The sequence below is a fragment of the Cucumis sativus genome, chromosome 2 (assembly GCF_000004075.3).
Source record: "Cucumis sativus cultivar 9930 chromosome 2, Cucumber_9930_V3, whole genome shotgun sequence".
Classification (NCBI taxonomy): Eukaryota; Viridiplantae; Streptophyta; class Magnoliopsida; order Cucurbitales; family Cucurbitaceae; genus Cucumis; species Cucumis sativus.
The window spans coordinates 17,744,945-17,766,725 of NC_026656.2; the positions used below are offsets into that span (position 1 = coordinate 17,744,945).

At 32.2% G+C, this 21,781-nt stretch overlaps 3 protein-coding genes across 3 annotated transcripts; 2 read left to right on the plus strand and 1 right to left on the minus strand.

Moving 5' to 3' along the window:
- Positions 1-6,740: 6,740 nt before the first annotated feature.
- Positions 6,741-8,971, plus strand: LOC101213522 (1-aminocyclopropane-1-carboxylate synthase 3). Its single transcript, XM_004142861.3, has 4 exons — positions 6,741-6,999; positions 7,338-7,469; positions 7,581-7,741; positions 7,829-8,971. The coding sequence occupies exons 1-4, from the start codon at positions 6,850-6,852 to the stop codon at positions 8,709-8,711; spliced, it is 1,326 nt and encodes a 441-aa protein (XP_004142909.2). The 5' UTR covers positions 6,741-6,849; the 3' UTR covers positions 8,712-8,971.
- Positions 8,972-10,313: 1,342 nt separating this feature from the next.
- LOC101213280 lies at positions 10,314-13,279 on the plus strand. The gene is made up of 7 exons (XM_004142860.3): positions 10,314-10,826; positions 11,213-11,254; positions 11,406-11,534; positions 12,104-12,351; positions 12,584-12,620; positions 12,758-12,815; positions 12,901-13,279. The coding sequence occupies exons 1-7, from the start codon at positions 10,686-10,688 to the stop codon at positions 12,978-12,980; spliced, it is 735 nt and encodes a 244-aa protein (XP_004142908.1). The 5' UTR covers positions 10,314-10,685; the 3' UTR covers positions 12,981-13,279.
- A 336-nt stretch (positions 13,280-13,615) lies between these two features.
- On the minus strand, positions 13,616-17,207 carry LOC101213038 (squalene monooxygenase SE1). Its single transcript, XM_004142859.3, has 8 exons — positions 16,851-17,207; positions 16,162-16,273; positions 15,876-16,050; positions 15,233-15,401; positions 14,859-15,077; positions 14,501-14,776; positions 14,142-14,420; positions 13,616-14,043 (listed from the first exon to the last, which is right to left on the minus strand). The coding sequence occupies exons 1-8, from the start codon at positions 17,094-17,096 to the stop codon at positions 13,933-13,935; spliced, it is 1,587 nt and encodes a 528-aa protein (XP_004142907.1). The 5' UTR covers positions 17,097-17,207; the 3' UTR covers positions 13,616-13,932.
- Positions 17,208-21,781: the final 4,574 nt, after the last annotated feature.

Sequence of the window (21,781 nt, forward strand, 5' to 3'; positions counted from 1 at the left end):
TTTTGTTGCACAAAGTAATAATTAATTTGTAAACAAACGAGCTTTTTTAATGGGAGATGAAGTAGGCGTGGCCTGCTGTAAACAAGGGCTGTCTCCTTGAAGATAAGTGACACAAAAAGTTGGAAAACAAATTATTAAAAATGGAAAATGTTGCTAAGAATGCTCCGAGAATCAAATGTTTTCGACTTAATTTACAATACAAATACAAAACTGTTTACGTTCCCGCGCAATTTTCAATCTAAATTCTCATTTTCACTATTTCATTTTCGTTTCAATCTCAATTCTTTATGTATTCTAACCTCGTTTAGAGTATCAATAATCTTGATTACATTCTAGTTCAAATGAGAACGACAGTTGACAACTCACATTAACAGAGGACGAAACATCAAAATTATAGTTAAAGCGTTTGGACTTTTATCTCGTCTTGTCCGAAAACAATATTTATTATTCTTTCTATATAAAAAAAGCGTTGGTGGAGGTCAGATCAGTCATTTCTGTCGGGAATTTTTTCACTTTAACTTTATAACTTGAGAACAGATAGAATTATTTGCGTTTGCCTCACTTCCCCCTCCACTTTTCTTTCTCTGTTGCATCTATTTCAACACTTGTGCTCACCTACAAACGCCACATTTTCTATTATCATTTTTGTTGTGGATCTTCTCTTCGTTTCTCTTTTGGCTTCAATTATACTTTTCTTTGCCTTTTACAGTTTTCAACGTTCAATTTCTGTGGCTATAACATATACTTAAAGCTTATAGTTTTAAATGCACCCATCTGCTAATGCTCAACTCTAATTTGAATGGAAGATTATCTAGGAGGAGGTTTGAGGTGGTATCGTACTATTTGTTATTAGAGAAATGATAGTTGGAAATGCAACCAAAATTTTGTATTAGCTAGATAAGAATAGAAAAACTATTTCCTTCGACCTAATTTTGAACTAAATAACATCTCAAAATAAATAATAAAAAAGATATACAAAATGATATAGAAAAATATCTCTCAATACATATATGGAAATAAATTTCTTCATAGGAAGAACGTGGAGATATAAGTAATAACAACTATTTCGTTCAATTGTATGAGACATTTTGAGTTAATAAAAGAGTGTTTATGTTTAAAATAGACAATATATTAAACTTAGGTATAAAAGGGTAGACTAAAAGACTATTTTTCGATTGAGCCAATTAGTTTAAGTTAAGTAAAAATATATTATTGTTCAACATATTCATTGATATTGATACAAAGACATATGTGTGTGTGATAAGTACAAAGTTAAGAGAGGCTCGAACTCATTGGACCTATATTAATTTATCGGTAATATCGTATCATCGTAAAGATAGCTTGAAAGTGGTTATTTAAGCATAATGATGGTTGAAACTTCTCTGTTGTTTGAATTTTTTGGTTTTTGTTTGTACCAAACTACCACTAACATATAGCAAATTCAAAATATCAACATTAGGCTTCAACGTTCATATGATGCCTTCCATTAACTCTAACATGACCTCACCTTTCTTCTTCTTCATATCTTATTCTTTCTTTCCCACTTTAAATCCATACCCCACGTGCCTCTTCCCCCAATTATTTAACACTATTTTTTTCCTCCCCCTCTCCCTCATCTAAAGTACGAATGGGCCAACCAGGAGAGAATGCATTATCAAGAATAAATTCAACATGTTCATTGCCTTCACTGCTCCCCTTCTCTCTCTGTCTCTCTCATATATATGGTCCAAAATTTTAAATATTATTGTCAAGTTAAGATTTAATATATATGCTACAAGTTTTCATGACAATGAAGAATAAATCATGCATGTCTTATTATAGAATGTGAGGTCTCTATATATTTCCGTGACAGCTAGATAGTTGAACAATAATGAACGTTTAATTTATTGACTTTGATGGAAGGTGGGAAGTGGAAGAGGAAGAGGAAGAGGAAGAGAGGGAAGAAATGAAGAAAAGGGATAAAAATGGGGGCCTACAGAGAGAGGGGAGTGATATAGAATAGTGAATTTCCATTTAAAGCTTAGAATGTCTAATCAAAAAAGACAAATGCAAGTGTTGTTTGCCTTTCCTCCATTTTTTCTTCTCTCCACCGCCACTTGTACTCGTTAATTCATTTACAGACATTAATGTTATCTTATTCTTTTCCTCCATTTTCAAACTTTTACTTCTCTTTCCTTTCTTTCCACTTTGGAATTTGGAAAACAAACCCCTTCAAAGTTATCTAATGGTCCCATAGTAGTCAAATAAAGAACAAGAAAATATCAACACAATACGTTTATATTCTACACTAACAATGTCCACAGGTAGGAAAGAGCGTGCATAATTATTAGTAGACCGAAATATTAGAAAGTACGTACACAGAGTGAGACAATGAGATTACAATCTCATATGCCAATTCAAACTTCGACACTGATTTATGCATAGAATTACACACAACTTCTACTATACAAACTTCACTTTTCTTTCTCTTCTCTTTTTCTAAAGAAAATTGTTATCCACTGTTGTTGAGAAAATTGACTTATCATTTGGAATTTTGACTCCGAAAAAATCATCTATAGGTTGTTTTTAGATAGTTGTAACATTAGTCAAATTTCTGTTTTAGTATTTATCCGATTGATGATTTAAGAAACATTTAATAATTAATATATATATATATATAACAAACATATATGTGTGTACTATCAAAGATTGAAATTATTGTGAAATTTAAGTCGATTGACATTTTGTTAGATTGTGACATTGTTAAAGCTGAGTTAGGTAATTTAAGTCGGTATGGGATTGAATTTTTTGTGTCATTTCATTAATTAATTGGTTTTTACTAATGTCGTAAGTTCAAATTTAAGTTGCTTCTTAATTTGGATAAGGTCAAATTTGAAAGTTGAAATTGAACTCATTTGGACAGAGATGATATGTAATCATATTACTTGTATATAAGAAACGTGAAGTGTAATTAAATTAAATTGAATAATCCCATGGGCATGACATCGAAACTAATGTTTGTATTCATATTTCAAACCTCAGTATAATAGTTAATAAGAATATATATTTGACATTTAATTGTTGAGTTGAAATTGTGACACAAATCAGAGTCAGACATGATAGAAGGCTCAACCATGAGGTACTGAAGAGCAGAGTTAAAGTGAAGAAAAAGATTCTCTCTACTTTCTTTTTATTGTTGTTTTAGAAAGATGAGTTTGATGTTTAGGACAGTGACATCAATTATGTAAAATTTAAAATTTGACCTTTGATTATCTCACTTAAAATAAATAAATAAATAACTTAGATGGAAGAGAATGAAAAAACAAATTTTATATTACTATCAGTATGCTTTATTTTAGAAACAAAAAGAGTTTTATTGGTAAAGATCTTTACGACCTTACCCACACCTTTCTATGTGTCGTTTTCTCTTACATTCTACATTTTTAACCGTTCTTTTCTAAAATATAAATTTAATAATATATCATATATTACATTCTGCTATCGATCCTTAAATTAATTATATATTCTTACGATGAAAATGATATATATATATATAATAATTTTTTTTTAAAAAAATGTAAATATAGAAAAATCTATATACATTTTTGTTTACTATTTTTTATTGATTAATTTGAGAATTTTTAATCATTTCTTTTAGATTTGTTATGGATGGGTGTTCTTTTGTTTAAATTTTGTATTAAATACTATAGATATTTAGCATTTTTATATTTAAATTTAATAAAAAAGAATTGTTATTAATTATGTCTTATTAATAAACTTGCAAATTTAAAATTAAATTTGAGGTGTCAATCTAACTAACTAAAACATTAGTGTTATGTTATTTTTTTCCTATGATTTCAAACTTTGAGTTCTCTTCCTTCCTTTCTCACTTTGGAATTTGGAAAACAAACATCGTAAAAGTTTTCTAATATGGTCCCATAGTATTAAAATAATTTAGTAGTACCCTACGTCAGTGTTTACTAGATTTCTTCATTATTTGGTTATACTAAAGGGCCGTTTTAGAATTGTACATCTTCCATAATTTCAACTAATATAATATGTTGTCGACGTGGATGAAACTGATATTCTAAAAAGAAGTAGATTAAAATATTAGAAAATACATCTACGAAACGATAGTGAAATTACACAAGGTTTGTATATATAGAAAAATTGACCGCATTTCATTGATGATGATAGTTTATTATTAATAGATCATATTGTAAATAGTATTTTATGATTTTATTACCTTTGTAATTTTTTTAAATATTTGTGAACAAAATGTATTTGGATTAGATGAATATATATCAGTGTTTTAATGAGGCAAATGCTAATATTATGGAATGTCCATAGTAAATGGATGAGGAAATATGATGAATGATTATATAAAGGAAATATAATTAAGAATGAATTAGGGTTGTTAATTTGATTTAGGAGAAAATGGATTATTGTAAATGTAAAATGTAAAAAGAGAAAATATAGTTAGGGAAGGCGACAAGAAAGAAAGAAAGAAAGAGAGAAAGGGTTGAGTGTTAAAAATACACTACGATGGACCACTCTCTCTTCCCCTTCCTCTCTCATCATATGACACGTGCCTTTACCTCCTTGTTTTTCAAATTTTACGGAGCCATTGTCAGATACCGCGTTTCCCTTCGTGGACCACCCCAAACCCTAATTCCCCAAACTAACTTCACTTCCTCGCTAATATTACTTTCATTATATTTACCCTCCTATTACTTTAAATAAGAGAAAAGTAGAATAGTACTAATCATAACTCCAGAATTATGATCTAAATAATTCTAATCCTAATTCTAGAATAATAATAACTGCTAGAACAAACATACATGAAGTGGGCTATTTATTCATAGGATGAGATGTAAAGGCGTCATTTGAGTTTGGATGAAAAGGAAATTAAGAGAGAGAGAGGAGAGGAGAAAGTCAATGGGTAGGACGGTTGCGTGTGATTGGCATGAGCCATCTTGTTAAACCATAGTGTGTCGGTGAAATATGTGAATATGCAAAACCATACACGCCTTCTCCTCTCTTTACATATTCCATACTTCTCATTAATATCACTGCCCAACAAATTTATATTCTCTTTCACTTATTACTTTTACATTTTTCCAACTCTTCCTATTTTTATTTTACATTTTTCAACCCTTTGAATTTCAATTTATTAACTTACAAAACCTTCACCTAACTTAAAACTCCAATTCTCAATTTTCAAAACAAATTGATATGTTATCAACTACTACGATGTTAAAAGATATATTTAAAAGAGATAAAAACAAAAAAATTGATTTGTTTTTTTTTTATATTTAAATTTATAGAAAATGAAAAATTAATCCAAATTATGGCTAATACTCCACCTCACATCTATGGGCTTTAACTTTTAAGATGAATTGGTGATTCACATTCCACCCCACAAATTATGTAAGAGAAGAGAAGAGAAGAGAAGAGAAGAGAAGATAGACAAAAGGAGTTAATTGGTATGCCACCATGTGGTCTTATCAATCTACAACCCTCATATGGCAATTCAGTTGAGGTTTCACGAAAAAGGAAATTTTGGAAATAAGTTTTTTCCTTGGTTTTCTATATTATTAATGTCAGCCATAGCAATGCTTTTATACGCGAACAATCCCTATTTTGGGATAATAAAAGTTAAAGAGTGAATTTAAATATTGTACCCATTTCGTGTGCAGTGTACATATGGTAGACACGGGATGAAAACAAACTATTTTCATACCCCTCATGATTCAGCTACAACTTGGCATCTGTGTTGTTAACTAGTTTACTTTCTCACATTGACTCTTCTCTAACAAATTCAATGGGCATAACCATCAAAATTCATTTAAATCCATGCATAATAGCTATTACAATAACAAATCTCAAGTCTCTATAACAGAGGTTAACAACTATGAAAATTAACTTCATTTATTTTGTTCCAATAATCCAACAATTCCAACCACTCACATCACTACTAATTTAAAAGGTTTAAACATTTTCTAGTTTTCCAAATTCGATTGGATTGAAGTTAATTCTTTTTACTATTCTTTTATTGTTTAAGTTGTGATTTTTTTGTAATTTCCTTTTAGACTTGTTAATGATTTGTGTTTTTGTTGAAAGTTTGTATTAAATACCCATACATGTTTAGTATTTTTATATTTGAATTTAATAAGATTTTGTTGTTATTATTATGTTTTATTGATAAGCTTCAAAATTTTAAACTAAAAAGAAAAATCGAAAAATAAATCCGACAATGAATCCAACTCCAACTTTAAGTGTCGGGTATAGATTTAGTTTAAGATTTTATGTGAGTATTTTGGTTGTTCCACGTTTGAATTTTCACTCGATTCAAAAATCACTATCAATCTAGCTCAACTCAACCTAGCCGACGTACACTATTCGCCTTTAATTTTTTCTTCTCACTTTTCTTACTAGTCATCCTTCCTGGATTTGCATTTAAATCTTTTCTAATTTAGAGTTTGAAAAGTTGCTATCATATATCAACAGAATCATTTGACTTAGAGCATCCAAACATATAATATGTAGTCATGTCTTCGATTAAAGTATAGGAAATTATTATTATAAAAAAATATCAATTACAGGAAAAAGACAGAGAAAAATAAAAGAGAGAGAATTAGCCAATAAAGTCACTACCAGTTGTGTTGTTTGTGATAAAAAATAATTAAAAAAAAACTCTTTAATATCATGCACCCTACCCCTCTTCTCCTCACTATATATATAGATATATAAATGTCACTCTAAATTCCCCACACAAACACACAAAGATTTCAATATCAATAGTCCTATACCAACCCTAAAATATATTCCTCTCCTATTATCTACCTACATATTACTGTACACTCACATATGATGGCATCCTTGTCTTCTAAAGCTAGCCATGATTCTCATGGACAAAATTCTTCCTACTTCTTTGGATTGCAAGAGTATGAGAAGGACCCTTATCACCCTATTCAAAACCCCTCGGGAATTATACAAATGGGTCTTGCCGAAAACAAGGTAATTCTTGAATGTAATTAAGTTGGACTACAACCATTATTGTTCCTTTTGTAGTTTAACTACACATGGTCGAATCATTTGTTATCAAATGACATTGTAGTCGGTTGAAATATATTGAGTAATTAAGTAAGAAAAAGATGTAAACGCGGATGCATCAAAGTAAAACCAAATAAAAATATGTTACGTAGCAATTAATTTATTTAATGAATTTTGTAAGGTTTAGTTAACGGTTTCTTTTATATATGCTTGTTATGATCACGATGATTATGGATTATGGATTATGGTTTTGGAGGTAGAAAATTTGATTGTAACATGTGATATTTAAATGGGTTTTGCAGGTATGTCCTGACCTTTTGGATGAGTGGATGGAGAACAATCCAGATGCTTTGGGATTGAGAAGAAATGGAGTGTCTGAGTTTAGAGAATTAGCTCTATTTCAAGACTATCATGGCTTGCCAGCTTTTAAAAAGGTACCTAGCCTACAACCCTAGTTTTATTCATAAAGGGCTCTTCAAATTTTCTTTTTCTTTCTTTTTTATTTATTTGTTTACTATTGAAGTAATATAAATAATAAATAATAGGTGTTGGTTGAATCAATGGAAGAGATACGAGGAAACAAAATGAAATTTGAAAAGAACAAACTGGTGCTCACTGCTGGTGCAACTGCTGCCAATGAAATCATAATATCCTGTCTTGCCGATCCCGGTGAAGCCTTCCTTGTTCCCACTCCTTACTATCCAGGGTATCTAAATTCAATCATCTTCCTATGTTTAAGTTTTCTCTCTTTCTTATCACTTGGTTTGTAAGAATATACGTATATATACTGCAGGTTTGACAGGGACTTAAAATGGCGAACTGGAGTGCAAATAATTCCAATTCATTGTTCGAGTTCAAACGGTTTTCGAATCACCGAAGTGTCGATGGAGGAAGCCATGGAGCAAGCCCAATCATTGAATTTACGAGTCAAAGGGATTATGATTACGAACCCATCTAACCCATTGGGCACCACATTGAGCCAGAAAGAGCTCAACTCAGTGGTGGATTTTGCTACAACCAACGCAATCCACATCGTGAGCGACGAGATATATTCTGCCACAGTTTTTGAGCAACCGAATTTCCGAACTGTCATGGACCCGAACCTACAAAAACTCCCAATTTGGGATCGAATCCACTTGGTGTACAGCTTGTCCAAAGATTTAGGCCTACCTGGGTTTCGTGTGGGCATGATTTATTCAAACGACCCAGCGGTAGTGGATGCGGCTACTAAAATGTCGAGCTTTTGCTTAGTTTCTTCTCAAACACAGTATTTTGTGTCACAAATTGTAGGGGATGAAAATTTTCGAGGGAATTATATGCAGGAAATGAAGCGGAGGATCCGGAAGAGGAGATTGATGTTGGAGTCGAGTCTTCGACAGGGCGGTGTTAGATGTCTGAAAGGAAATGCGGGGTTGTTTTGTTGGGTGGATATGAGGCATCTTTTGAAGTACCCGAGTTTCGAAGAGGAAATGGAGATTTGGAAGACGATTTTGTATGAGGTTGGGATTAATATCTCCCCCGGCTCATCTTTTCATTGCTCTGAACCTGGTTGGTTCAGAATGTGCTTTGCTAATATGGAGGAGCACACTTTCAAGGAGGCCATGCATCGTCTTAAGGCCTTTCTCAACTCTACCTCATCTCTCAACGGCCATGAACTCTCCCCCACTAACGTATAATATGTTATTGATGTAGTCCAATTGCAGGTAGAGGATTGAATCACAACTCAATCAAATAATTATATTAGTTATGTTTTCTACTCTATATAATTTTGTACTATTAAGACGTTGTAATATAAATATAGATCGATCCACATAGAATCGATCAACTTTCATTCCAATTCACCTTCTTGTTGTAAACAAGGAGTTTGATGTATTATTGGTTTGGTTTGTAATAAATTTAACTAAAGCAGTAAATTGGAAATTTGGTTGGATTAAAATTTCAAAAAAATCACACAAATACCGATAGAGAAAATAATGTTAAGATTACTCTTGATTTCCTACTCAATCATTAGATTAATCATACACATTTTTGGCAATTCTATGAACATAATTTTAGCTGACTACATCTAGAAAGGCTAGAGAGCCGGGATGTCCAGTTAACCAAATTGATCTTTATGTTTAGAGGAAAACCATCTCAAACATGCAAATCAATTAATCTGCATTTATTCCAATGATTATTGTTAAGTCAAACAATTAACTTGGAATTGCCTAGTTAAGTACTCCCCAAATCAATGCTAATCAATCCCAATTATGTTAATCAAACTTATTAGATTATAATTGTCAAATCAATATACAAATCTAACTTAACTTGCGTTACTCGGCGATCTAAGATTTTAGCGACTATGGACTATATCCGGATCTATAGCAATAAATTACATATGCTTGATTACTTATCAATGTTTCTAAATACGCTCAATCGAATTCGATAAATAAGATGACGACAAGAATTTGATATATCATAAAATTAAAATGAAAAGATTTCTAATCTCATGAGTTTGCCAATCAAAATATAAACCTTAAATTTTGAATCATATAAACATCGCACGAAAAACACATGCTTTTCTATCTTACGGTGTCGTGGTGCTAGCTAGTCCTCCTTTAAAAGTGATTCTATCCAATGTTATTTGTATTAAATCTAATTAATTATACATAAGGGCATTTTATCAAGATTAAAAAGAATATATAATCGTTACATGAAAATATATACATTATACAGAATAAAACTATGACATAAAATTAAACTCCTCCGAATGCATTTTGAAATCTTGTTAATATCTGTAATAGAATTAACATAGGCTTGGGCTTGGAGTCTTAAATGGGCTGGTACTATCCACCTTAATGGGCTGCTTTGGTTTGATCACTTTAATTATGGGCCGTAGCTTCAGTTCTTTCAGGATCCTCTCCTTCTGAAAGTGCTCTTTAGCCTTCGACTTTTGAAAGAAAGTATATTAAAAAGGTTTTGACATAACTTTTCTTATTTTCATTTGCTACGTGGAGTTTGTGTTGTATATTATGTTTGATATGTCTCCACATTTGAAATTTGATTTATCAAAATTAAATTAAACAAATGAAACCATTTTTTCGTAATTTAGAGAACATGGACATGCTTAGTTTCTAATTTTAATTAAAAAAAAATTGCTAGTTTTCCCTTATTAGTATGTTCAAATAATAACATAATTGAGTTAGAGAAATTGAGAAGCAATTTTTAAAAATATAGCAAAATATTATTGGTGATGTATTAATTGATGACTATAAAATTTTATTTAAAATGATTTATGTGGTTGATAAAAATTAATTGCAAATGAAAAAGTATATAGTCTCAGTTTCCCGACTTGTAATCACAAAGCTTCGTTGCGTTGATTTGATTCTACGACTTAGCCTCAAAACAATACTGAATTCCGTTTCGTCTTCGTCTCTTCTCCTTTGATTTTCGATCAAACCCTTGTTAAATCTCAGAGGAAGCCATTGGAAGAGGGTGCACAATCAAATTCAGAGTAGGGTTTGTTTCTCAAGGCGGTGTCGGTAAGGGAGAAGAGCGGAATTGAAATACGAGGAGGGTGTGGGAACCCTAAACCATGCTTCTAGGGTTTCGAGTTCCGACAACATCTGCCATTACAATCACCTGAACGCAACTCTTAACGTCTGAAGGAGATGACCGACGACAATGGAAAACCGGATAAGGGTAATCAATGGCAATCGCCAAGACCATCGCACCAAGAGAAAGAGGAGGACATGAAACTCTGGGGAATTCTTCTTTTCGGTCTGATCGGTGCATCTGCCACCACTCTCGCCGTGAGTTTTGATGCACTTTTCGTTGTTTAGCTTACTTATTGCTGATGCAATTTCTTTAAAAGGGAAATTTGAATAGTGATAGGCAATTTGAATTTCGATCTATAATGAAATGGTTTATTCAAATTTTATCGATTGGGTAGGCTAGCATCAGTATATGCTATTGAGTTGATCCTAACTGCTATCTGCTGACACAATAACCCTAATACACAATGAATGATAGGAAGTTACATGAGTCTATAGTTGAGAATATTCCGCAATGGGCTGATTGCTTGAATTTCTTGGTGTTCTTGGATACTATTTCCATCAAGTATTTTCTCTCCTTTAAGTTAATGCTTAATCGACCAACTGCTGGATTACACAATTTGACATTGGTTGTTTTGGGGCAGGTTGGTCAGCTGCGGAAAACTGTTGATTGGGTATATACTCAGGTATATGCGTGACTACATTTGATTACGATATTTCATATTTTCTTAACTCGTTTGTGAATGTGAAACAAGAATAAAAAGAAAAGGAAGGGGCGGATTTGGTGATATATTCTTGAAATATGGTGGCTGATAATATACTTTTGTTAAACAAAAGTTGAGCAGATCACAATCATCATGGGGTGGAGGAACTGGCCGTTCTTTCCGGTCATCATTTCAGGAGGACGCATGGAAAAGGTATAATCGTAGGCTGCAAGAGGAGTATGAAGAAGAAATGGAGAGGGTGGTAAGAATTTTGTGGCTATTTATTCTTTTCCTTTTTGGTCCAGCAAGAACAGGGTTTTGCAATGTTATTATTTCATTTTCTGAAGTTGTATAAAGGCCTTGGATTTATATTGCGTTCTCTGTTTATTTGAATTTAAAATTTTACTAGAAGCTTTAGTGATGCATTTTTGGCCAGAGTCTCACTTGAGCCTTGATTTGTAAACTCAATTTTAATGATTGAGGTTTTGTGGTTGCCGTTCCTTGGACGAGTCTAGTCGCCTACCCCTCTAATCCCCATAGAGGCTTTTGCCAATTCAAGGATAGTTTTTGAATGAAACAAATTGTTTAAAATTTTTGGTAACTATTATTCATTATTCATCGTATGATGGACTTTGAACCTTTTAGCTATCCTGAAACATCCCAATCCATTACCACCACGACACTCTTGGGGTTCAAAACTTCCAATTTCTCACCATGACTCGTCTTATCTTCTTTGGAACCTTTATTTCATTTCTTTCTCACTTTGGATTTGGATGTCTCGTCCTTTTGCTCTTAGTCTGATTGGATATCTCTGTGCATTGTTTAATTTAGGAGCGCATAAGACGGATGCAGAATGTATTCAACAGAGAGAGGAACAAATACAAGAGAGGCTATGAAAGCTGGAGAGAAAATGATCCTGGTTCGTATCATCAACATCAACAGCGAGATGATTGGTATTGGAAGGCCGAAACATTCTACAGAGAGCAAAGACAAAGTAACACGAATAATTATAGAGAAACTCCAAGAAACGGACCAAGTTACTTGTTATCTCATCATTATACAGTTTTGGGTCTCAACAGGTGAATTTAGTGTGCGTTAACTTGCTTACAATTAAATTAAGGATATCTTTTCTTCTCCTTCCATTTTAGTTGAGTTTTAAAACTACAAATTGCATTTCATCTGGCACTGTTCCTCTTATCTTTGTTGAGAGGTTAGCTGGACTGGACTATAGAATAAATCTCATGGTCTATTGGATTTAATTTCAATTGTCTGTCTTAAAAAGTGACATCGTGTCTTAAATGTCTGCTGCAGGTGTCGAAAAACACCTTATACAGATGCTGAGATTAAGGTATATTCCTTAATTCATTCATATACATTCCTATATTACTATTGTACTAGAGTTCAAGCTTTCGGTGTTAGTTTCTGTGAAGTGTTTTATTATCCAAGTCTTGGGTTGTGAATTGGATTATTCGTTCATGGTCACAGACAGCATTCCAATCCAAGGCGAAGCAGTTTCATCCAGATCAGAACCAAGATAATAAAGGTAGAACCATAGAACGATGCTCCCACATCACTTATTTCATCTTTATTTTCTACTACTATAGCCCCTAACGATAACTATGTTGCAGAAGCTGCTGAGGCCAAGTTCAAAGAGGTTATGACATCTTACGAGGCCATAAAGTCAGAAAGAAAGAACAATAGACAATAGACCATAAGACTTGACTGCACCAATAGACACGGATGGATCGGAGCTCCGGGAACCATTTTAAAAGTATGAGATATTATTGGTATTTTTGCAGAAAGCCCCCTCGTTAATCATGTATTTATTCAGAAAAATTGAGTTTCTTAAAGTAGAGCAAAATAAGAGTGGGTAATGTACTAATATATATATAGATATATTTTTCCCTCTATAGGGGCGTGATATCACGCAGGCACGGCAAACTTTTTCTTTTTGTTTAACACACTACTCAAGGAGTTCTCAATACATATTAAATTCCATTCATGGTAGATGTTATAGTGCTTGAAGCTTTGTTGAAGGGTTTCTTTTGGAAATTTTAATTATATACAAAATGGCTCTAAATTTTAGGATGGTTTTAGTAATTCATTTCAAACTTCCAATTTTTATATTCTTTTTCCCTGAATTTATATACACATAATAAAATCTTTATTTTCTTATTGTTGTCGGACTTTAGGAAATTATTTATGTTATTTTGTTCAATATTTTAGCCATCTAATAACTGCCTCAACTAACATTATTATGTGTGATATATTATACGTATCTAAATTGATTGTTTAGAAAATGGAGAAAGAAATTAGAAAACGCACAATATCATGAATTTAAAATATTGGCAAACTAAACAAGGAGAAGTCTGTTTACTCTACTAAAGTGTTCTCAAAACAATTTGTCGATACATTAATGTTTGGGGGCTGTTGAAAGAAATGAATTAATATTTACACTCCTGACTCCATATCACAAGTACAAAGTTTTATTAACCCACAATTTAAAACGAAAATCTACACACACACACACACACGTACACACACAAAAAAAAAAGGAAAAAAGACTTGTCTTTTCCATGTTATGCCTCTTCTTCCTCGGGAATTATGATATAAACAATGCCCAATTTGATCTTTCTTTTGTGTATGTCATCCCTCTGATGCTATGAGTTAAAAACTGGTGGGGTTCTGTAGTAAGCAGGAACAGTTGCTGGGAAGAACATTTGCCTAACTCCTTCCGCTTTTATTATTGGAAATATGATTCCTGATGCGCTCTACAACAAACAAAACAAACCCAATTCATTTTCTTATTACTCATTACTTGTTCAAGAGGAGAATATGAAAAGATGTGTTTTGTTAGTTCAAAACTCACATAGACCAATCTTGCTCCAATCCAGATGCCTTTCGGAGAAGGAAATGGAAGCAGTAAGCGACCAACTCCATATATTGCAACCGCAAAGAAATGGAGAACGAGACTCAATGGGCGAGGATTCAATCCCGAAAGCAAGGAGACAGGCCCATTTGAGAATATTCCTCCAAGGCTCAAATAATCAAAGCAAGCTTGTCTCATTTCCTTCCTGGCTTGATCTGACGATGCACAAAACACCTTGTATAATGCCCCCGCCAATGTGTTGATTGTAGAAGCCACAGGCTGCAGTTTACGACAAATATATTACAGATTTTACTTATAAAGGCTTGTAGGATTGCAACAACATAAACTAAAGTTAATACCTTTCTCAGAGTGTAAAAGGATTCTAGATATTTGCAGAGAGTTGGTGCATCATTCAAGTCTTTCAATGGCTTGAGGAGGTTCCTGAGCACAACAATATCGGACAAAGCTACTGTCATTCCTCCACCGGTGAGAGGGTGACGCATGTTGAATGCATCACCCATCAGTAAGGCACCGGGTGTCGGCTGGGGAGCGGCAGGCATGCTTCTATTCGGCATTGTCCTTATATTACCCTTCTCAATAGCAGCTATAAAGGCATCGTGGATTTGCGGAGGAACCTACAAAAGTAATGGTAAATTCATCAGTTCAAAGCGCTAGAACACATGGTCTGGCATGAAATGAGAGATGAAAAAATTGTACCTGGGGAGCGACTACGGTCTTCAAATACTTTTCCATTTCACCATTTGATATAGAAGGAACCTTCTGACCAGGAACATCAACCAGACAACGGATCTCGGTGCTGCTGATGGGATAGAACAAAATAGGGGAAGGATCTCCAAGAACAACATGCCCAAGATTTGCGTAAGGAAGTTGGCAATTCTCCAGAACCAATCCCACAAAACAAGATGGAACATCAACCTGCAAAAGTAGAGCAGATAAAAGGGCTCAGAAGTTGAAAAACTTATTCACTGTTTTCATGCAGTTGGCAAATCATTCTGCAGCCAATCACAAATCCTAAGAGAGAGTAAATGTCTATTTTGGAGTACCACTGCGTATAATGGAAGCCACCTTACCATAGGGTTGCAAAGAGAGCGGCGCAAATTTGAGAAGCAACCATCACAAACAATGGTCAGAGGGGCATATGCTGTTTTTTGTTCACCATTTTTGGACTTATACTGCACACCTGTGATCGTCCCCTTTTCTTCCAGCAACGAAGTAACTGTCCCTTGCTCCAATCTCACACTACAAGAAACGGAAACAGAGCATGGAAAAAGTTTTGTTCATGAGTGGTTATTCATTAATCCAATCACAAGAAATACACGAGTATCAATGGTGAATGTTTGTCCCTATGACTTCAACCAGATTCAATAGGGCGAAACCAAACCTAAGAAATTTGTCTGAAATTTTATGGAAGTAACAATAATTTCTACCCCAAACTGTCCAAATCTTCTTGACAATACAATCAAATCCCTATGGTTTCAAGAGCAAAAGCTTCGTATCATAGAACAATTCAGAAGGACACGAATTGCAAAATACAAAAATGTGTACACAAAATCAGTACTTCAAGAGACCAAATGTAACATTTAACATAGAAACTTTGTAAGATCTTCAAGAGTGATTGTTATAATGGCCAACCCAAAAGCTTACATTGATGAATTACAGTAAAATTAATTTCATAAAATGAAGCAGAAAAAAAAAAAGACGAAAAGAACATACTTGGGAAGAAAAGCAGCCTTCTCCCTCATTCTTTGTATGAAGCGTCCATTGTGGAAGCTTCTTCCAGATACATCAGATTGAAAATTTTCCAATGGGTAAGAAAGTCGAGTGCTCTTTCCATCTTTGAAAAGAGCATAGCCATACACCTTCTGTGCATCAATTTCCTCAACGCAATCTGTATTACAAACATATTTTTCCCTAAATTAATTGATGAATATTTTTTACTTTTAGGAAACGAAAAAAAAAAAAAAGACAGTAAAATAATTTGCCATGAGTAATTACAAACCTTGCAGTCCTAACTCAATCAATTTTAGATAGCCACCAGGCTGCAATAATTCACCAACAATCCTATCAGGCTCTGTCAAGTCTCTTTCAATCACGTGAACTCGACGACCATCCTACCAATTTTTATGTCATCAGCTTTGCTTTGCTTCCATGGTAAAAATAACGAAAAGAGAGAGAAAAAATATACATATATGTACAAACCTTTTTCTTTCCCTTTTTTTAAGTTTAGCCACCTAACTTTTGAAATGATAATTGACCTTTGAAAGGACAATTAATGATGAACAACAATCCCATGAACTAAACAAACCAAATTGAACTTTTGGTTAAGTTTTAAAATATAAATTCCAACCTTCTCTTTTGGTCAACAATAATCAAATTGAATTTGCATCAAAATACGATGCAGTGATTTTATCCATTATAAAAATCGAAAGGTGGCTGTATAATTTTTTAAAAAGAATTATTTGCACCAATAAGAAAGAAAGAAACTAAAAGCAATCATCCCGTCATGTCATTGGTTACATGGAAGAGCAATTTACAACCCCCAAGTTTTCAATGACTTCCATAAATCTTCATCATTCAAAGGGTTTCTGTGAATCAAATATCAACTTCTACTAATAATCGAATACTTACTAAGAAAGAAAAAGAATTAAAAAGAAAAAAGAAAAAAAGAAGAAGAAACCGATTGTACACCTTGCCGAGAGTGTGAGCAAGAGCGGAACCGGCAACACCGGCTCCAACAATGATGACGTCGGCGTCGCCGTCGACGGATCTACATTCTCCGTTGGTAGTTGCAGAGCTGCTGAGACAATCCCTCCTCGGCGTGGAATTGGTTCCCCGGCCTCGGCGATTCTTCCTAGGAGAGAGGAAGAAAGAGAAGGCAATGACGAAGGCAAGGAAAGCGGAGAAGATCCAGCCGAAGGTGCAGTGATCCACCATCGTTTCGTAGTAGGAGAGAATGGCAAATCACGTCAACCTCAGGGAAGATCCCCGAGGCGGCGACGACGAAAAAAGAATTGGTTATGAGAAGTGAAAATTGAAAAAGAGAGTAATGGTTTTTATAGAAATTGTGAGGCGGAGAGTGAACCACATCCATACATTACATTATACATTCATTCATTCACTCCCTCTCCTTCCTATCCTTCCATGAACAGTTCGCGTTGGATTTGTTTCAAAATTGTTACGCCTAATCATAACTTAATTAAATTACATACCCGTTTCTATTTTGTTAGTGAGTGATTTATGCCATTTGAACATTTATTGAATGAGATTAAAACAAGCATAGTGTGTACTTATGCCTCTCTTTTATTATTGTTCTACAAATTTCAATCATTTGTCTTTTACTATATAATTTTCCTAACCAAGTGAATTCATTCATCAATTATTATTTCCAAAAGTTGGAATAACATATATACGTGAATAATTTATGTGTTTGTGACAGTGATTAGGCTGCATGATTGGAAGAAAAAATAACGTTCACATCAAAATATGTAAGACTACATTTCTCCCATACTTCTTTTCAAGTTTACCTCCAACGCTTTACTTAAAATATATTGGATGGCAAATTACAAGGTGAGAATAAGAAGAATACGCGTAAAAATATCTATCCAATAATTAATACAATTAGTTTATAATAAGAAAAGACAATTATCTCGAATGATACGCAACATTTTGGATGAAAGTAAACGTAAAGTCAGAATAGCATATTTACATAGAAGTGACACGTAGAATTTTTATTGTATATTGAACAAAAATATCATATAAAGACGTTGGTTTGAAATTATTCAAATATATATTTGTGGTCTTCCATCCACCCAACCCATTGGAAGCATAAGAAAATAAATAGATTATGACTCCGAAACGATGGGGGCCATGATCATGCATTGAATACCACAAGATTCTCTATGCTAATATATTAGGCATCCTTTGAAAGAATGAAGTTCACAGATTAGGCATCCTTTCTGATTTCTCATTTATCCTCAAGCTTATAGAGCTGGCTAAGTATATAATATATTTCTTGACGTAGTTTTCTTGTACAATTGTTTGAGGTCATAATCAATTTCGATGTTTAATATATTGGATTTTATGTAGATTGAGTTGGACTCATTTTTGCCTCTAGTGTGACTCGTACTAAACAAATGAACGTATTCGATAATTGGTTTATGTGTAAAAATTATTTAAAATTAGTTGAAAGTAAACAATTAATTTAAATAAATGTATAGAAACTTAGTATTGAACCAAGTTTTTAGTTTTTTATATTAATATTGAATTAACAAACAATTAGTTATCAATCTTAGCTAAGATATGTTTGGTTTCCATATTTATCATTATTCAAGAATAAGAATAACATGCTATTGTCTTACATACCGATAAGTCAAACATTATATTCATTTAATTCAAAGTGATTGTAAAGGTAATATATTATACATTTAAATGTACGATGTTTGTACCCGAAAAAGACGTTATATACATACATACATACACATATATATATTTATCGAGAGTTATTGAAGGCAAGACTAAAGCACACGAAATAACCAAATGTTAGTTTGTTATTAACGATTAATTTAACAGAGAAAAAATAACTAAGAGTAAGTAATCTCTAAATGAGAGTTTGAATTATATACTTTGTACGTTTTTTAGAACTACATATTTTTTTATACTAATTTAGACATTGAAGTGTGTAGATTCATGATACTAGAATCGAGAGAAACGACCTAGAGATCAAGTCCATAAACGACTCTCGATAACGACTAATATGTGCAGAGATTCATCTATTCATTAACGACTAATACTATGATCAAGTCCATAAACGACTCTCGATAACCATTTCATTTATAAACTAAAATAATATATATTTCAAATAAATTATTATAATATAAACTAAAACAGTCTACACTGTTCATTTCCTAACATTTCAAAACATTTTTCACATATATATATAACTTCAAGTCCAGAAAGTTCTAAATAGCTTTCTTCTTTCTAAAAGAAGTGTGCATTAATGGCTAATTAATAAACATTGAAAGTTGTGGCTCAAGTAAGTTCGATATACGTCTGTGTCATGATTTCCTTTTTCCATTTCTTTTATATCATTTTGATTCGTATATTTAAATTACAAATACAAATTCATTATTCAAATAGTAAACTTTAAAGTATAAAAGTTGAAATAGTATTTATTTATATTAGTAATATCCATGATAAACTTAGAGAAATTATTTCAAGAGTTAAACAGAAAAATAAAAAGTTTTAAATTAAGTTTGACGTGTGCATGGGACTTCTTTCAATGATACGTAACTTTCTTCAACTTTTCTTTTGTTAATTAACAGAGAAAAATAACATTGTGCCCAAATCTAATAAGAAGATACAGTTTGTTGTCTATTTAATATTTAGTATTAGCAAGGTTTCTTTATGCTGCTTAAATGTTATATTATTGTCTTTTTAAATTTCTATCAAAATCTATTATTCCATAGAAAATATTAACAAATTGAAATGAGATGAATCAACTAATTATGAAATCATTAACATATATGTTTGCAATTTAGAATAAATAACTATGTTGGATCATAAACTTAAAACGGTGGCTTAGTGAGTCATTTAATAAATTAAAGTAGTTTATTGATCTCTAACTATTTATTAGAATGACTCAAAAATGGTGTAATATATTGGTTGATGTTGTATTTAAATTAGTATCTAAAATGGGATTCTTAACTAAATTTTTTAGACACAAAATAAAATTCAAGAGCTACTTGATCAAATAATTTTTTTAGACACACATATTTAATTTAAGTTGAATAAAGACACGATAGTAGATTAAAATTCAAAAAATATTCACTTGTTTTGTTTTAAAATAAGGTGAACATAAACTAATTCTAGAAAATGACTTCATAAGAATATAAACAAAGTGATTAGAGATCCTTAATTAAGTAATTGATATAATTCCATTATGAAGAAATAAAACTTTTCCTCGTGTATCACGTGCGTTCTGCTTCATCCCACGTGAAAAATGTTAAGGCAGTTCCCATCACTACAACATCCTCTCTTCATTTTTTAATACCTCTCTTCATTATTTAACACCAAAGTTTTCGTAATCCACCATGTCTCATGCCAAGCTAGCTAGGAATTCAAACTTTTAACACTGTTGCTCCAATGTTGGGATTCTGTGTTACTACACAGAACCAACACCATACAAGAAGCTTCATTAAACCACGCTGAAGGAGATAAAGAAACTGGAGAAGACAAGAATCTCGATGCACGAAATTCAAATACCTAGAACACATGCATGATGATGAATGAATGAGATCATTATTTGAAATAATAGGATAAGAAAAGAGAATGGTTAGATAATATATAATTAAATTTATCTTTGCCTATTTACTTACCTTTTGAATCAAAGCATTATAGTCCTTTAAGTTCTTACAACATTATTTTATCTCCATTTAATATTCTACATATTTTCCAAGTTTACAACTCTCACGATAGATAATGAAAAGAAATTTTGTGTATATACATATAGATCAGAATTATGAAAGGTGTCAATTGTGGTAAGAAAGTGGAGTTTGAATTTTCTTGTCTTTTTTGGAGCCATCAAAATTGAATGATTATGAACTCAAAATTTAAAGGATATATATTGCATATATTTAATTCTTTCAATTTCAAATTCACTGATTGGTGGGTTGGCAAGACTTTAATGATAATGATAATAAATATGCATTTCAATTTTTTTTCAAATTTCTTTCCTCTCTATTTACACTTAATAATTTTTTTAACCATCAACTTGTTGTGTATATATATATATTGAAAAATTATTTTAAATAACAAAGTTCTAAATTTATTTATAAATATATCAAAATATCACTATGATATTTTTTATAAATATTTTAGCTTGTTTTTGTTATATTTATATATTTTCCCCAAAACCCTACAAAATAGAATTAGAAACAATTAAGGTAGAAATTTCTTTTGGTAGATGACGTTCCCCCAAAGTGGAGGACTTTTCCCTTTCACAAATAAAACATAATTAAATGTTCATAAAAGTTGGAAATTAAAATTTTATTTCATAAATGATGAGTTGATTCAATATAATAACGATCAGTATATGTATAGTGTTGAACTTGAGAAACAAAGCAAAAGTAAAAAAGAAAAAGAAAAAGAAGATTATACCAGAAAAGGACAAAAGATTTACTTTCTTATCTTTGCTTGATAAGAAATTAACAACTAATCTAATGAGTCGGAAGTTGGAATTCTTCAATTCATGCATGGGTGGAACTAAAAAAATATTTTTGTGTGGAGAAATTATGCACCACGTCATAGGTATAGATAGCTCTTATAGTTGGAAGAAATTATTATATTGTTGTCATTAATATTAATATTGTTTTTAGATAATATATATTGTTTTTTTCTTTTAAAGAAATTGATATGTTCATCCGTAGTTAATGAATAACTTGTCTTCTTCCAGGATCTGCCATGTCTCGATGTGAGTTTTTGAGTCATTTTTAAGTTGAAATCTGATATTCATTTATTTAATTTGCATGTGCATGGGTCGATTTAAATTGGACCAATAGTAGAGAGAGGTGATAGACCCAAATGTACCATCACTACATTTCTTTTATTTATTTCTTTCATTT

Excerpts from the sequence above, each read along its gene's own strand:
- LOC101213280 (XM_004142860.3), top strand. The coding sequence starts at position 10,686 with ATGACCGACGACAATGGAAAACCGGATAAGGGTAATCAATGGCAATCG. Across the intron at positions 11,255-11,405 it reads TTGATTGGGTATATACTCAG|TTGAGCAGATCACAATCATC; the intron begins GTATATGCGTGA and ends GTTAAACAAAAG. Across the intron at positions 11,535-12,103 it reads AAGAAGAAATGGAGAGGGTG|GAGCGCATAAGACGGATGCA; the intron begins GTAAGAATTTTG and ends TGTTTAATTTAG.
- LOC101213522 (XM_004142861.3), top strand. The coding sequence starts at position 6,850 with ATGATGGCATCCTTGTCTTCTAAAGCTAGCCATGATTCTCATGGACAA. Across the intron at positions 7,000-7,337 it reads TGGGTCTTGCCGAAAACAAG|GTATGTCCTGACCTTTTGGA; the intron begins GTAATTCTTGAA and ends TGGGTTTTGCAG. Across the intron at positions 7,742-7,828 it reads CCCACTCCTTACTATCCAGG|GTTTGACAGGGACTTAAAAT; the intron begins GTATCTAAATTC and ends TATATACTGCAG.
- LOC101213038 (XM_004142859.3), bottom strand. The coding sequence starts at position 17,096 with ATGGTGGATCACTGCACCTTCGGCTGGATCTTCTCCGCTTTCCTTGCC. Across the intron at positions 16,274-16,850 it reads TTGCTCACACTCTCGGCAAG|GATGGTCGTCGAGTTCACGT; the intron begins GTGTACAATCGG and ends AAAAATTGGTAG. Across the intron at positions 14,777-14,858 it reads AGACCGTAGTCGCTCCCCAG|GTTCCTCCGCAAATCCACGA; the intron begins GTACAATTTTTT and ends TTACTTTTGTAG.